This window comes from Atractosteus spatula, chromosome 23 (genome assembly GCF_055471065.1).
Source record: "Atractosteus spatula isolate fAtrSpa1 chromosome 23, fAtrSpa1.hap1, whole genome shotgun sequence".
Classification (NCBI taxonomy): domain Eukaryota; kingdom Metazoa; phylum Chordata; class Actinopteri; order Semionotiformes; family Lepisosteidae; genus Atractosteus; species Atractosteus spatula.
This window is the reverse complement of record NC_142728.1, coordinates 16,173,007-16,190,707: the sequence shown is the minus strand read 5'-3', so window position 1 is coordinate 16,190,707 and position 17,701 is coordinate 16,173,007. Positions and strand designations below refer to the sequence as shown.

Below are 17,701 nucleotides of genomic sequence, written 5' to 3'. Positions count from 1 at the left end.
TATTCATACCATAAGGGGTCATGAATGACACCTTTGCACAGTGGATCTTGGGAGCAACTAGTTTCAGTACGTTTTTTAAAATGCATCACATTTTGCTGAAACGACCCATCCTTAACTAAGTACTTGAGCAATGACCTAATTGAAGACCAGGTCCGGCAGTTACAGTCCGCCCAGAGTGGAAGAGCGTGTGTGAGAGAGCATTCGGGGGCAGGGGGGAAGCAAGGGGCGAGATGCGACACGAAGCCGCAGGGGTGAAGAACAGCAGGCCAAGTCCCAGACGAGAGCAGGCCATCCGGTCCACCAAGGTTGGCAGGTGACCAACCTCAACTTCTCACAAGGTTCGCGTTCCTATTGGATACCTTCCCAGTCAAGACCGAACACGCAAGACGCTAAGGGACTTGACTGCAGGAGTCTACCTCCCTTTGCTCCTGCAGCGAGGCCCGAGTTTGCCCACCGGAGGCAGACAGCTAGAGCCGGTGTGCCAGCAGATACTGAGCAAGACCATCGGGCTGCCTGAGGCACCACAGACGTGCTTCTCGCCGACGAGCCCCCGTCCTGCTCACACTTTCAGCCCTCTTCACAGTTCTCTGCCACCGGGCGGCCCACCCAAGGAGAGAAGCCCAAGACTACTCACTTTCTTCCCCGGGGGTCCAGGTGGCCCCGGGGGGCCTTTCTTGAGTCGGTACGCCCTGCCGTCGGACGCCTGCACCACCGTGCCCTCTTTGTACCTGCGCGTGGCGGGGCCGGTCAGCGTGCTCCCACCCTTGCCACTGCCGTGCTGACCGCGCCCGCTGTGGTCACTGCTGTTCCCTGGACCACCGCCCGGCCCCTGCCTGCCGCCAGCCCTGGGAGGCGCGGGGGTCAGGAGCAGGAGCTCCTCCTCCATCAGCACCTTGGAGCCGGGGTGGGGGGGCTGGGAGCCGTGCGGGGGGGGCTTTCGCAGGGAGGGCTTCTTGAGCAAGACGGAGGAGGAGGAGGAGTCCAGGTCGATGATGTCATCCGACGGCTTCCCTGGGAACGGGCCCAGAGCCCTCGACCCGCTGTGCCCCTTCCGCTTGTCTGTGGTGACGTTCTCCTCGGGGGTTTTGGACGCCGAGTCCGGTTTGCCAGCTCTCGAGGTGCCACCACGGGGCCCCTTCGGTGGCCCCCGGCGGTGCGGGGGCGGGGAGGAGGGGGCAGGGTCCGGCCGGTCCACCTCCCTGTTCGCCGCTCTGTCCGAGGTGCGGCCCGGGGGCTGCCCTGCACGGGAGCTCTCGCCCAGCGTCCCGTTCACCGGGTCATGCTCCTCGATGAGGAAAACATCGCCTCGGATGACAGAGGGTGGTCTTCCCGGGCCCGAGGGCGAAGTGCCGTCTCCGCGGGGGTGAGCCACCCTAGGCGGCATCGGCGTCTGAGCAGCGAAATCCTGTAGGAGGCGACAGAGAGCCAGTCAGAGCAAAGCAATGAACAAGTGCAAAACAGGAATTAATTCCTATCCTCCGCATCACAGATTTTACTATCTGAATCTACAAATGTAAGACTATTATTCTTCGTAAATTCCACTTTTAACAATACCCCTTATAGCACCGCAGCATGCAAAATGGAGCAAAAACTGGCTGCCCGAACAATGAATTATGTATTTTCTGTTCTTTTGTTAACAAACTAATGCCCTAATCTCTCACGAGCGGCCCCCTCATCAAACGTGTATACAGCTGTAAAGCAATTTCAAAGCCATATATTTGTGGATCTGGCTTCCTCGCTGATCTCCATCTCTCACTAGTTTCCTGTGCTTGGGAAAAGTGCATTTGAAGCAGAACACGAGCGCCTCGCCTGCCATTTCTCACATTATAGGGGCCACTGTAGAAAGAGATAAAGAGGAAAAAAAAAAAGATGCCAAGCCTTCCTTTAGTCCAGCATGTGTTTTGGCTAATGGAAAAGTAAGCTAAGCGTGGATGGGGCAGTGCTGTAAATTCTTATTGATAGCTTTAATGGGGCACTGCAGGGAGCCGTAAAAGGATGTGTGTAGGCATGTGAAAACCAGTCCAGTAACAGAAAGAGACCGCAAGACTGCAAAGAGACTAATGCATTCGACTAATAGCCAGACACTAGCCGTGGGGGGCTCTGGGATTTAAGGCAGCGGTATTGACAGGGAAGAAACACCCGGAGGGGAGAGTGATTTATATCCACCTCTTTGGGCGATTCCTCCGTACATCAAAGAGTTAATTGCATTTAGAAAGTGTAACTACAGTCAGGTGGCGGCCGTGCTGGAACAGTCATGCACTGCTAAACCCCCCCACGTCGACCTCGCGAGCGGCTGACAATGGGTCATTCTCTGCTCAGAGCAGCAGTTTTGCTCGTGGTGAGCCTGTCCCAAGCACACTGGATACTTGATCCAGAACAAAGAACATATGCCTGTAAGAAATGTTACAAACAAAAGGAAGAAATGCGGTCTTTCTAGCTTACTGGTCTTGAAGTAGTCCTCCAGACAACCCTGTCATTTACCTTTTATAAACTGTAACAGCAGTTTACTTAAGCCAAAGGTCTCCTCTTAAGAGCCCCTCTAAGTCCTGACTTTGCATTTTGTGTTGGAGTTAAGCTGAGAATAGCAGTTTATTGCAACAGTCCAGCCCTTTTAAAAGATGCCTGAACTCAGATCAAGTGTTTTATTTCCATCCTAAGATGAACAATACTCAAATACAGTACGTCATCCCTAAACAATGTGCCCTGGAGGTGCTATAATAGAGAAGTATTAAGTGTGTCGGAAAAAGATGTCTGACAAAGCAGATGAATGAAATATTAAACTTTTTAAAAAGCTTTACTTTGAGTACAGAATGGGTGAGAACAGAATTTTGACTTTATTTAGCTGACACTGATTAAGAAACTGAACTGAACAAAGAGTGACTGAACAAAGAGTTTCAAAATCCTTCTGTACTGCTTTCCCGGGGCCACAGGGAACAAATGTCTACAAAGACAACATGTCAGCAACATCTGCAAGTGCCAAAGAAGCAACAGAAAACAGGCTTTTGCTACAAGAGTAATGGGACAACCTGCCTTAAGAGGAGCAGAAGACGTATTTGGCCGAGAACTGCAAGGCCATGCTCCGTCTCCGCTGCGGGGTGTTCGAGGGGGACACCCTGATCCTGCACGAAGAGCACCTGCAGAAGCACCTTGTGCAGAATCATGTGCATCTCTTTAACCCCAGCAGCCTGTACAACAAGGGATCCTGGATTTCCGACACTTCGAAAATGCTCCGGCTTTACTGAAAAACGGGGAAACGCGTCTCTCAGCACCTGTACCGGCAGCGTGAATAACGCACTGCGCCGTTCGAAATGCAACAACTGTTACCGGCTACTCCATGTATGTCTGCTACATCTGTCACGCCTCCCGGAACATGATGTAATATATTCCAACACCTGTTTCATGTCCTCGACTCAGGTTGACGAGGCTCCGGAAAGCACGGGAACAGAGACTGGAGCCCGACTCGGTCTCGCCACGCCCGGGGCCTTGCCGACAGCATCAGAAGCGCAGGCGCCGGCAGTGGAATGTCGGGGGAACAAAGGCCGAGGGCGCACCGGCGGGCCTGGAGGAGAGGGGTGGGGGGACCCCGGCAGGCCGGGGCCTGTGGCTCAGTCTCTTCTCTAAAACCGCTGGCACTCTGCTTGCTTTGGGCATGGGGAGGGGGGTCAGGAGTGACTTAAGCAACACAGCCTGGCTTAAGTGGTTCTGCTGACATCAGAGAACCAGCTGCTCATTAGGAACAAGAGGAGGATAATTCTACACTGAAAAACGGGAGAAAGATGTTTTGTCGGCTCCGCAGGGCTTGTTCAGGTGTGCAAGCAGGCTGGCTCCAATCAGAGCGGAATTAACCTCTACTGGTTCCTTGGCAGCCAGTGCACAGCAATGCTGCACACCCCACTCATATGGCTTCATTAGGCTTCTCTCCTCTACCTAAAGAGATAAAAAGTAGACGCCGATATCCAAACGTCTCTGATCCACGGTTGAGCACCACGTCGAAAAGCTCAGAAGCACACCACAGGCAGGGCACTGTCTGTACTGAGTGGGCCGACCTGACTTGAAGAAATGGCAAGCTCTATAAATCACAGGAAACACCCAGGTATGACTGTAATCTTAGCTGACGGTGTTTCTGTTCGGGCAGCTGGACAAACATACGTCAGAATGCAGGGGTTCAGCCTGTCAGTGGCTGCGCACACAGTAGACAAACCGCAGCTTTAGAAAAGAAAGGAAGGGTGGTGGAAAAAGACTTGCATTCATTTTTCACCAAAAAATGCCCAAAATACAGAATACAGAAATGAAACAGCCACTGTTCTGTTTTTACACCAAGCCAGAGTCTAAGGACAGGACCCTCCAGCCTTGCAGTACTTGGCCTTACTGTACTTGGTTGCCCATTAGCATCCTTGAGAACGGGGGTCTCAGACAGCCCTGTCTGCTGTGTCACAGGAAGACAGGAAGGCTGTGAGCACACTACACTGGAGGAGTCAGCAATTTTCTCATAATAGGCTGTAATGCTATAGCACCAGTCATCAACCTTTCTCAGGTGTTTGCTCACTTTGCGATCTCTGACACAACATGGGGAACACTATAAAACCTATGGCAAAGCCCTTCATACAATGAGAAAAGGAATTCTGACAACAGAACAGAATTCTGATTTTATATACGTTATATATACGTATATACGTTTTCCTGTCTAAATGAATGTGAATACACAAAGGGATGAAAACAAAATTTGCATGAAATGAGAGAATTACCCAGGTACATCAAACTGTCCGGTCCTTTGTAAGGACAAGCATGTACCCTTTTGTTTTGCAAGATGCATGCCCCTTAGTGGTGCACTTAAAATTTACACGCATGACATTCCAAAAAAACGCATAATTAAAGAATGATTATAGAAAACATCCTGTATAAAAAAACGGGTACACAACCCTTTTAGCACTTCATGCGTCTCAACAATAAAACATAACCTTAATTATAGAAACAGAGTGAATGATCCAAACATGCCTACTGTAGATTTGTATGTCTTGACAGAAATGGGAAAGAACACTCTGTCAAGTGATTATAGCAACACAGCACCTGTTGATATTCTTCAACAGTAACCAGCGCTGAATGAAATCATGCTTGGAAAAACAAGCCTGCATTAAACACGAACACGCGTACATGTACGTAAACTGTACAGTACATCATCACAGACCTTTAGGTCAGGAGATTGAAACATTCTACATCATAAAAACTAGTACAGGAGTCATAAAAGGTAAAATGCATAACATAGCCACAAACTAGAATCAAAAGAAACTAACCTTCCAAGGGTGTACTGTCCTACACTATGGTGTAATCTGCTGAATCAGAGTCACAATAAGAGCAAGAGAAGAAAACAAAATCCCAAGAGCACTGAAAATAGTACACACAGTTCCTCAGTGCGGAATACAGTATGGAACCAAAACAACATTTCTCTGTGGACACGTTTGAAAAGAATGAGGCGCAAGTTGCGAAAAACGAAGACAGTGGAATTGGTCTAACTGTGGGCACAGGTGCAGCGAGGGGCTCCCCCGCTTCGCGGCAGAGCCAGCGCCCTGGGAGAGCGCGAGCAGGCAGACAGCAGGCGGAGGCCGGCCCTACCTGTCCCAGCGCGCGGAGGCACAGCAGGCACAGCAGCAGGCAGCCGAGTGGCTGAGCGGGGCTCCTCATGGCTGCGGGAGACAGACGGGGACTGCGCTGTCTGAGAATCCGCTCCCTCCCTCCCTCTCTCTCTCCCACAGCGTGGGGCACACCCTCCTGGGCTCGGCCGCGCCCCCTAGTCCTGCCCACCTCCCAGACACACACGGCCCTGCCCTGCTGGCAACACCCCCCGTGCACCCCCACGGACAGCGGCACGGGGCAGGGCAGCTGCCCTGCAGCCGGTTTCACACCATGTGACCCATCCTCCGCCCCCTGAAGCCTCCCCTATTGTTTTTCAGAAACGCTGCTCAATCCGAGACCTGCTGGAAGGCTGTTAGATTTTCTGCAATCCATGCCCTCCATCCATTAAGGGAAATCCACGCATTTAGGAGAACAGAACTATTTTCCTCTGGGAATGTGTTCAGAAGTTTCACTGTGTGCAGGGCCAGATCCTTGCTGTGACATCACCTCATAACCAAGGCTAAAGTGGAGAACGCAGCCTATGAGACTGCGGTATGCTGGGATAGGCTTGGCTTGGCTACACTCAGTGCAGGAATAAACTAACATTTACACCCAGTCGGCGGAGACCACACCATGACAAAAAGAAATGTTGCGGCCTATATAAATCCCAGCCAAGGGCCAGGGATTGAAGCCGTAGCCGGAGAAAAACGTAGTGTTTAAAAAAAAAAAATTGGAGTCTTCTCATTCTCATATCTTTTAATGGCAGCATTCAGAAGGAACAGAACTCTGTTTTCTAGAAAAATTAATTCGCCACACAGCGGCAGAATAGCATCCAAAAATGCACAGTCTTCTAATAGAACAGGAAGGATTAGTTAATGTTTGGATAATACTTAAAAACCACAGCATCACTGTTCCAAATTCAAGCCTTCCAGCCAGCCCAGTAGTGTAAAGCGGCACCACCTATTACAGAGAAGTTTGCAAATAAACTTCCTACTCGCTGGGATCCACACAGGCTAATGGGTTCCAGATCTTGTCCTCCCACAAAATTATTACAATCATGCACGGCAATATGACCTTCACAATACTTCAAACATGTTTCCCATTAGACAGACTTTCCATGTTTCCAATTCTGTAAAATTAGAATGTTAAGTCAGAGTGTAAAAAAAAAAAGGTTAATTTACTGACACAGCAACATTTGTCTCTTCTCTTTTCCCTTTGCAGACGATCTTACTTATATAGCTCTGGTGGGTTCCAGTAAATTACAGCCTGTGGATGCATAATTATAAGTTTGACCTCTTCAGGTCACAGGCATTAATGACAGGCACAAACATCCAGAGGACACGAGGCAGCAACATCACAACTTCCGATGCCCAGCGCAACTCTCATTTACGATCGGTAATTAAATTTGCTTAAAACAGACCTGGCCTCAAAAACTGTTCTTTATTAGAAGAAAGCACTGTCCCTTTCTGCACTGCATCAAAATAATTTACATACTGTATTGCTAGGTTTCATACTTCTCGCGGTGGCACCGAGATGAATATTCCTTCTCTTCTTTATTGGTTTCTAACGGTCTTTCTCTACATGGGAGGTGACGACTATGGCCAGACAGTATTTTGTGTACTCCCTTCTTTGAGAGCTGTACTCCTTGGCCGAAGCTCTTGGCCTCCAGCCTCTCTCTCCCCACTCTGTAAGCTGCAGCCTGACTCAGCCCTGGTTGCTGCAGTGTGACACAGTGTTCTGCTGTAACTTGTATAAGAGCCCTGAGGGTGCGGAGAGCAGTCTATGTGTCACATGAGCTCTCAGAAAAGCAAGTTCTGAAAACCAGAAACAGTAAATAATTCCAACTGCACCACCTCCCAGCTAAAAGCACTGTAACTAAAATTGCCATGACCCCCACACGTACCATTGCGATAATTTACTGTCATTTTCCCTCTTGGACTTCTAAAAACACTCTCACTATCACAATTAAAAACCAAACCAGGTGAAAGTAAAGACAACTGAAATTGAGAGATTTCCCATCCTTGCATTATGTACCACTTGCATCAAGATGCCACTGATTGCTGACATAACAACAAGCCTGTACATTGCCCAACCTGTGCAGATAAAACAGACACTATGTGGGCTCAGTGAACAATTCTTGAAAGCTATTTTCCCAGGTATACAATTTGTTTTTTTACAGCAATCTTCCTGGAAGGCTTCAATTTGCTGATACTAAATCAATTAGTTGCTACACCTGCGTCTGGCTGTGACCCTTAACCTCTGGTCTTTACCAGCTGCCCTTGACAGGACCCAAATGAGATCTCAGCTGGAGACGCACACTTATCCAAAATTACTGAGCCAAAAAATGCCCAGTCTTCAAAAAATCGTGTTGCTCCAGTAAAAAAAAGACACTATTATACAAAGGTCAGTATTATAAATTGATTTGCAGTGCATTCAGAGTCCCAGAGGCATGGAAAAAAGGCAGAAATGTAACTCCTGGGGCTATATGACAGTGATACAAGAACATATACTAAGGCAACAAAAGTGTTATTAATGCTCTTGGGTTTAGTACTCACTGTTATATTCTTAACACCTTTTGGCATAGAATCACAGTATGACACATCTGAAGAGGCTCCATTGAAACACTGCTCTTTTACCCTCTACTTTTCCGCATGGAATTAACCTCTGCTTGTGTTTTGCAGCTGGCACACAGCTCTAACCCCTGTATCCTACCTCACAGCTCATGGAGCGGCTGCAGGAATGAGGCCGCTTGAAATCCCAGCTCAGTCCTGCACTACGGATCGCCACCCTCTTGCTCTTAACAATGCACCCAGGGAGAACCCTGGAGAGGGTCAATTAACACAATTATCAGTCAATTAGCACGGCAGAGTGAAAAGGCCTCGCTCTCACCACTGCCCATGACCTTTCTGTCGGTGCTTCAAGCAGATCCAGGGGCCCAGGGCTGACATCTTGCATGTTCCAACACTTCCTGCTCCCTGGCAGAGCACATCTGAACCGAAACGCACTTACTTTTAAGTGGTTTTAAAAAGTGTTTTTAAATCAAAATCTTAAACATAATTCAGAGTCACCCTGGATAGGCTTTGGATGTCCTAGTGACAGAGCCACATGGTTATTTTCTCAACGAGAGATTTTGCATACTGTCAGAGTGGAAAAAAATGAAAATCTGTGAGCACATCTGAACCCTGAACTAGCCTGAAAAATAACTGTACAGTGTCTATATTCATCAGTCTGTTAGAACAATTTCAAATGAAAAGAGTCTGCAGCTTTAGCAAAACTCTCTGGCTGACATTTTCAACCTTGACCTCTGACCTGAGATGCACATTAACCACATGCCAAGTCAAGAGTTTTTTCCCTAATACACTAGCACCTCATCATTCATGTTAAAAGCTCTACTATTTTCTACTACGTACAGAACACTCCTGAGTCCTAGATTTAAACATACAGTAGATGTGCCGCATGTGTCCTGTAATGAGAGCACTATAGGCTTTAAAAGGAATGGTAGAGTCCTGACTGAATGAAATATTGGGACTGTTAGCTACCCTCCTAATTAACGAAGGGACATAGAAGCTGCAGTGTATAGCGACAGACAGCTATCAATTGCAGCATTAAAAGAAAGTGGGAAGATGAAATCTTACATCTCTGCAAGCAGAACTTAGGTGGTTTGATGACCAGTTCATTCTGCAGTATTACGCTCCTGCTCCTCCTCACTCAAAAGACAGGAATAGCAGGAAGTGCTTTCTGAATGAAAATAGATTTCGTCTGCCACAATGGAAAGCCTCATTCTTTTTAAAGAAGCACATGGCAGTTAGGCGGCAGCTGAAATCTGCATATTTAAACGTTGATGTTTACTCGTATTCGTATTGCATTTTACATAAACAAAAATACATTATGCATAATTTACATTTAAAGAAATGTTACAGGCACTTTAATTAAATGTTGGTTTTACAACATCAACATCAGGAACACACCCAAAAGGACTAAAAGCCATCCTTTCTGAAAGCCTGCAGCACGCACTGTAGCAGAAGCACAGAAAGGTATCGCAGACCAGGGGCTGAACCGTGGATCACTGTGGCAAAGCAACGTCAGCGCCATGGCACAGGCATGACAAATCATGGCAAAACTGCAGAAAGACTTTGCCTGTTCACCCCAGGGAACTCTTCCGAGTAACAGGCTGGTTTCAAACTAGTGATCACTATGTAAATCACATTCCGTGGACGTGACCACATCCGGCTCCTACAAAGACTGGCCAAGGAACAGTCGGCTAACAATGCTGCTTCTCACATCCGGCTGGACTGTGCAGTGACCATCACCTCCCAGCAGCTGTCTGAGTCACACGTCAGCTGGCACAGTCCCCATCAGCCCCTGGGCAAGCAGGATTACTGGTGATTGTGGCCACTCGTATTGTTAAGTCTAAGCCAGGTTCTGTGCCACAACAAGAAACAAAACCCTGGCTAGATCAGAATCTGCAGCTAAGCAAACATTCACATTGCCCTGCATGTTAACCTGACAAGTTCTGTCCGAGTCCATCAGGAGTACAAAATACCATTTAAAATCATTAAGTCAAAAAAAGAACATCCCTGCACTACTGAAAACACTGACAGATTGTGCTGTTGAGAGTACAAAAACAGAGCCCGAGGTTTGTAAAACAACAAACATGTACTCAAGGTTTCTGAAGCGTGGCCTGATGGCCGGCTTGGGCCACATTTGTTCAGACTGGGGAACTCAAGCCCCCAGCTGCGTGCTTCTGGTGGAGAGCTTAACTGCAGGCAGACAGTAACCCCAGTGGAGGTCTGGAAACGTTTCCACTGTCCGACATCCCCAAGGGGGCAGGCATTAATGATAACAAATGGCAATGCTGAACTGCAGACTGAGCGACCTGATTTATTATTCTATGTTTGAGTTCATAAAAGTGTACCACATTGGACACTGGCATTCTTGAAGAAATACTTTAAAAAAAAAACAGGAAAGGGAATGGCTAACATCCTCCAAATTGATATTTTTTCCACTTGGTTTTCAGCTGGTCTTTGTGCAAAAGCCAGAATGTCTCTGCAGCAAGGCTGCTTACTTGTAATGCACTACGTTTGCTGGAACAGAACAACAACAAGAGGAAAAACACAGAACCCAGAGAACTGCAAGCCTTGTAAGCCTTAGACCCACCCATTTTTGGAACCCCAGCTGTTTCAAAAGTCTTCTCTCTGGGAGCGACCCCCCCATGTACTTGTGCTTCCCCACAGCCCCCACCACAGAGCCAGCCGTTGTCAGTCGGGAAACCGAAGTTCCTGCACTTGCCGAAACTACTGCATGCAAGACGGCGCCCCACAGCTCGTGCGAGGTGCCGTTTGCCAGCAAGCGGGGAGAGACCTGGGCGGCTGATCCCCTGTGATCCCGAGGATCTGATCCCGGGTCTGTGGACATTCCCGGACACCGTGGCCGGAAACGCGGCCTGCGACACCTGGGCCACAGAGCTCCCGAGGCGCCTTTGCAGACGCTGGCCAACCCCCTTCAAAGAATCAGAACCAAGTTCTACCCGACCCAGTGTGAGGGGTGGGGCCCCGCCCGTGCGGTGGAGTGTGAAAGGAGTGAAACACTGTCTTCCCTCACCCTGCCCCATCAGTGAAACACTTTTCTTTCTCAGCCAGGCGCCGGTCACTGTTGTGCTTAGCTCAAAAACTGCTCCTACTGTGATCCCACGGTGATAATTAATTATAGGTCTTCTCCCCATTAGGAAATGAAATAACGGCTTTATTGGGACAAATGAGGAAGCAGTTAGGGTCAGCAATACATCCGTTTAAAGCCACATCGGTGTTTCAATTTTCCCATGTTTTCTAACTTTTTTTATGCCTTTGACCCCTGAAGAGCTGTTTTCCTCTTTGTGCAAACCCACTGTCGTGCTGTGAGACATGGCTGGGAGGCGGGTAGGAACAAGCAGCTTATTGAAAAAGTTATCTGGGAAGGCAGACAGGTCAAGGTCATGCTTAGGTGGAATAATCTTTGCGAAATTAAAATTGTATGTGTCTAGACATTAAAATTTTACAGCTGCACATCTTGGCAAATGCACCTGTGTGCTGTGATAAAGATTTTGTTTTGTTCTTTTGTTCTACTTACTATGAACAGACCCTCAGTGTCAGTGGAGCTTTCAGAATTCTCCAACAAGTCTTCAAGATGGTTAGAGGACAGCACCGGATCCTGCACAAACAGACAAATAAAAAATGGGGGAAAAAATAAGGTAATCAATCAAAACATTATCAGCAGTGCATTAAAAAACACTTGAAACTGGTTTTGAAAGTTGCTATAGCAACTTAATGCTAATGTAATGTGCTTAGCTTTAGTGGGTTGCCAGTTGCAGGGCAATATAACCAGCCTCTATAAAATAAGGTGCCTTCCTTTGGATGAGACTTAAAACCGAGGTCCTGACTCTCTGTGGTCATTAAAAATCCCAGGGCGTTTCTCGAAAAGAGTAGGGGTGTTACCCCGGTGTCCTGGCCAAATTTCCCCCTGGCCTTTACCCATCATGGCCTCCTAATAACCCCCATCTCTGAACTGGCTCCATCACTCTGCTCTCATGATAGCCGATAGCTGGTGTGGGGGCTGCACACTGGTGCTGGTGGAGCGGCGTCCTCATTACCTGTGAAGCACTTTGAGTGGAGTGTCCAGAAAAGCGCTATGTAAGTATAAAGAATCATAATCATCATCATCATCATTATTATTAATGTGGCGCTTACCTCCTGCCCGCGCGCGTCGGGGATCCTGGGGGAGCGAGGGGGCTTGGGAGACACCCCCCCACAGATGGGGAGGTAGAGGGCGCAGTGCTCTCTGGCAGCATCTGGGTTGCCCATCACAAAGGTCATCTGCCGCAAAGACCCCTGGGAGAAGAACGGAAGCTGTGCTGACCAGGGTGGGGTGCAGCATGGCAAGCACACGGGCCCCAGGAAGGCACGATAAGGGACTGGTGCAAACCGCAGGGAACCATGGCTGATTCGAGTAGTAAAATCACGGTAGAACTATGGTACTATCATGGTCAAACGGAAAAAAAAAAAAGTTCCTGAGAAAAACTTTCTAAGGTCACTTAGCAGGGACTACAGACTCTGACTAGCGTGAACGTATGCAGCTTCAATATGCCAAAAGCAAATTTGCCATCCTACCTGTAAAGTAATGATGCTGAATCCTGCAGGCCTGTAGAATCACGGAGAACCCTAACCCATCAATGAGTAATGACTTTTCATTAAATAATTTTCCATTCAAATTGCGTCACTAAGTGTCTAAGAAGACACCAAGACAAGTTACAATTTAAAATAAAACATATACTGTAGCTTGCTGGTTGGCTGCTAGTAGTTGTAATTGATCCAGTGATCTCATCCAGCGTATCATCTTGCACGGTGACTACATAGCTTCCCCGAGCGAGCCAGGACGGCACGGCAGGTGACCAGTGATCGCATCTTCCCACCTGGATCTCTTCTTCGCCCCATGTTGCTTGGGAGGAGCAAGCAGCACCGTCTGACTGGCGTCTAAGCAAGCTGCCGAGATCTTCGATGGGATCCTCGCAGTGAAACAAAGAGGTCGAACGAGTACCCCTTCCTTCATCACGCCTCGTGCACCCGACATTTTTAAACATCCAGCAGCCTTTCTGCCACCTTTGCTGGCGGCTGTGGTGCCGGGGCAGGACTGAGGGGACGCTGCAGGAACGGATGACAGGTTTGTGCAGTTTCCTCCGTCACTCCTTTGGCACCAGGAGGCAGGGCCTGCTGTCTCAGGCCACTGGGGCCATGGATTCAGCAGCTTCTACTCTCTGAACAAATTCGCCCTTCAGAGAGGAAGCAGCCCAAGAGCCCATTCTTGAGTCCCGGCGCCACCTTGACACATACCGCTGGGACACGATGTTTCCACGCCAGCAGGAAAGTTCGCCCGAGACGCGTTTACACGTTTCTCATTCTGCTTCTTCCTCTTCTCACGGCGCGCAGCTGTCTCTGCCCCCCCCGAACACCCATCACAAACCTTTCAGCACCAGTCCGGAGCTCAAAAACACTCGGAATGTGGGGAAAAAAAAAAAAAATCGACATCATGTTCCCACAGTTTGCACGGCAATTTCCAGAGATCATCGCTGCCAGCTGTCCCATCGCGGCTTTTGACGTTTTACGGTGTGCTAATCCCAGCTGTCCTGCACCGCGTGACGGGGGTCAGTGTGAGAGGGGGAGCAGACGGGGCACACAGGCTGCACGCCTGCGCCGTGTCTGCTGGCACTCCTGCGCCACTGGGGGCCGGAGGAGCTCTGGAGTTCATCAGAGATCAGATCTGAAGTCTGAGCTGCAAGATGCTCAAGGTAGCTCACGACAGGGTGAAATATTTATCACCCTTTGATTTACAGGCTGGGATTAAGGACACATAGAAAGTGCGTGCTGTACAGCCCTGCAAGCTGCACGGCCAAGAAATTGAGACCAGGATGCGTGGACGGAAAAAGACATTTTGTGGCAGGAGTTTAGACCCTAGACAATAAAAAATTATCAGCCACTTTATTCCAAAATACAAATGGATAATCATAAAATCTAGGACACAGCTTTTCTGTTTCCTAGAATCCTGACATGACATACTTTTTACTGTTAAATTATGTATTTGATGTAATTTCGTTGGCGTATCTCACCAACCACAGCTCAATATCTACTGGGTTAAATCCGACCGGTGCCCATGCTGTCGGCCATGTGGGCCATGAGCACGACGACTATTTCATACTGGGATTTATTTGTCTTTGCTGCCATCGAGTGGTAAAGAAACTACATGATCCTTCCTGCCCTTTGAAGCAGAAACAGTTCTAAGGGACCATGTTTTGGAGGCATTCAAGTTTATGATCTGCAGGGAGCACGCTTGACTGCATTACGCTCTAAGATCACGCTGGCAGTGTAGCTCACCAGATAGATGTGACCAGAGTTTCAGTGCAGCGTGTGGACAATTTCTATCAGCAATACAGCAAAGCCTTGCCTCAGGCTGCACTCTGTAAGGAGGTTTCTGCGCATATACTGTATTATCCAAACCAGCAGCGTTCAGCATCTTCTTTGTGCTTCTCTGGGAGTTTTCCCAGGGCTCTCACCTCAAAGGGCGTCTCGAAGGTCTCGACGATCCCCCCGACCATCAGCAGCCCGTCGGTGGTGATGCCCATGCCGAAGTAGTTCTTCCAGGCCACGCCCTCCACCAGGGCACAGTCCACGAACAGCTCCAGGCGCCGCGCCGACACGCCCAGGGCCACGCGGTGCCACTCCCCGTCCACCAGCACACCCACGGGGAACCTGGAGAGGAGGGAGAGGTTGAGACGGGGAAGACAGAGCTGTGGACAGGCTCCAGGACCACAGTAGCGACTAATTATCTGGCCTCCGTCTTCCTGAATGTTTCAAGTCTATCAGAGTGGAAATTTGGATATTTTATTTTCAGAGGGAAGAATACCGTGATGTCACATCGTTTAACATCTTTTGATTTCAGCACAAGACTTCAAAAACTTAACACTATAAACTGCCCATAAAAATCCCTGCTGGAGGGCTGTTGGGAACTCACTCGTAGTCCCGCCTGCTGGTGGTGACGAAGGTCAGAGTGTAGGGGTTCAGTCTGATCTGCAGCAGGATGTGGCCGCGGTGGTCGAGCAGGGTCAGGACACTGGTGTCCTCCCGCAGGGCGCTCCTCAGTTCCAGCAGCACGCTGAACTCATCCGCGAAGCTGGACACACAGGCAGGAAACCAGCTCACAACCTTGAACCTCGAAGACAGCTGAACGACTGGATCAGTGCATTAAAGACCGTAAAGAAGACCAGAGAAGGAAAGCATGAGTAGACAGGGGGAGGGGGTGGCACAAAGAGGAAAATTCACCTTGGTCCGAAAGCGTGGTGCGTGGGCAGGCTAAGGGTGGCGTACTGTCCGATGTGCAGCACCGGGCACTTCTGTCCATCCTCAGCCAGGGACACATCACTGTTGTTCACAGCCTGGGAGGAAATCTGCTCCAGCAAATCCACTTCCTCTGCAGAGAGGAGCAAAACAGTTGGCTGCAACAGAGAAGCTCAGCTCAGGGCCCAGGCTGATCGAATTAAAGGCTTAAATGGGTCTCGCCCAATAATGAAAGGAGATGCAAACAGAACTTCACCCCGATTCACACCAGTTCTTGTTAATTTTGGAAGACTGTGGCCTGCAGCTTGCAGGAAGGGCACACTTCTCCACGGCACTTAAGTGAGAACATGGTTACGGCACGGAGGTTTAAGTAACCAGAACGCTCTGGCGTCCAAATCTAGTCTGTGAGCAGTGTCCATGCTGGTCCATGCCGGAGGGGCCCTGCTGAGGTCCAGGTAAGTACAGCGGTGACAGAACAGCTGCCTCTCCCACTCCTATCCTCCCCTGCAGGCCAATTACTCACCCTGAACAAAGGGCCCAGCAGCTACACTCATTTCGGACCTCCTTCAAACATGGACGGACAATGTGCCGCACAGGGTGGGTGGCTGTTCTGGCCAGACGTCTGGACATTATGTGGGTGTTTCTGAGGCACAGCTGACAGTCACAGTGACTCCCCCCCACCGGCTCCGTCCTTCAGATGAGGCGTCAAACTGGCGTTTGCAGATACTCCATTCACTGGCCGTCCTCCACCCAGTCTCCACTAGGCGCTCAGGAGAGGCCAGCAAAATGATTGATCGTTATTATTAATTCTTACCATCTGCCTGACCAACACTGGATTCCCCGTTGAGCAATTACGCCAGCCCCCGGCCCCCGATGTGTCCCACGACTAGCCACTGGGACGCAGGAGAGTAGGGCGAGGAAGAGGAGAGCAGCCGCAGGGCCTCCCTCCTGGAGGATTTCTCAGAACACTGAGACGATTTCTGCACCAGACTGTCAAGGCACGGCCTTTTGTTTTTACACCAATACAGGCGATAATAGCTGATTGAATATTAAGGTTTATGGTAAACATACTGTCAAAGATGTAGCTTTATACTGAATTCAAACTGATGCAGGTTAACATGCATTCTCACACAATCTGTCTGATGCAAGGGAGTCCCCAGCTTCATTGTCAATTGTTGGAGGAGCTCTTGGTGAATAGATGAAGTCCTAATCTATAACAAATCTGAAAGATACTGCTGCAAGGCATGAAGGAGACCCCTGTTTAGCTAAAGCAGAGGCACACACCCACCTGAGACAATCCCCCTGTACCCCCTCCAACCTCACACTTCTGCCTGGTCACAGGTGGTCTCCTGGTCTCATCTGGATTGGATGCAATCCCACTCCCAGCCATGGTGTTAAAGCCGATAGCCTGTCTTCTTTTCAAGAAACATCTGGACGAGATCCCCTATGAGCTTCTTTTCAAGAAACATCTGGACGAGATCCCCTATGAGCTGCTAACTACCAAATGAGCTACATGACCCAAATGGCCTCTTCTCATTCAGTACCTTTCTTTTGACTCAGAGAGAATGGCCTGGGCCTCAGCTGGGACCCACCTGGTAACAAAGAATTTATCCTTGGTCACAGGACCACCAGGCCAAGCCTAAAAAGCAAAGAGCGTCCAGTTGCAGTTTTCAGGGAGCTGTAGTTCTAGTACTGACACTTGTCTCAGAGGCTGTGTGTGCAATGTCAGCACGCTCTGGTGTACAAAGAGGATGTCAGGTTCCCTGCCTTCAGCCAGTTTTGAATCTTCACCCTCTGAAAACACTTGAGACAGGACCTGCCGAACAACTGAAGCTGGATTAAAAAAAAAAGCATGAGTTGACCTCATGCTGCAAAACTGAGAGAGAGGCACTGTGCTTTTAGGGGTACAAATGTTGTGGCAAGTCAGGCAGCATGCAGACAAGTTTCTTGATCGCTTCACTCCACAGCGCTTGGGCATAACGAGACGCAGCAGAATGTCATGTTTCCCCCCTGCCTTGGAGAACTGCCACGATCCCGGCTAGGTGTACTTTGGCATGCCTTCTCCTGCACAGAAGAGGGGCCTTCATAAAATGTGCTTGGCATTCCTTCCCAAGAGAACTTTTTAAAAAAAAAAATAAGTACCTCAATTCAACTTGCATTTTGTTAGTTTTTGCCAGTAATGGGCTCCGAGGAATATTCGCTCCTTGAGGACGCGACGAGCGAGTGAGGAA

General features: G+C 49.0%; 1 protein-coding gene across 1 annotated transcript in view; it reads right to left on the bottom strand.

Annotated features, from left to right (window-relative positions):
• Positions 1-15,889, bottom strand: part of LOC148816291 (uncharacterized) — a 63,374-nt gene extending 47,485 nt beyond the window's left edge. Inside the window, exons 1-7 of the mRNA XM_088940423.1 lie at positions 15,826-15,889; positions 15,456-15,603; positions 15,148-15,306; positions 14,690-14,885; positions 12,333-12,473; positions 11,716-11,796; positions 635-1,405 (exon numbers count right to left, since the gene is read on the bottom strand). Of these exons, the coding sequence (XP_088796549.1) occupies positions 635-1,405; positions 11,716-11,796; positions 12,333-12,473; positions 14,690-14,885; positions 15,148-15,306; positions 15,456-15,603; positions 15,826-15,889 (1,560 nt within the window). The remainder of the gene's footprint in view (positions 1-634; positions 1,406-11,715; positions 11,797-12,332; positions 12,474-14,689; positions 14,886-15,147; positions 15,307-15,455; positions 15,604-15,825) is intronic.
• Positions 15,890-17,701: the final 1,812 nt, after the last annotated feature.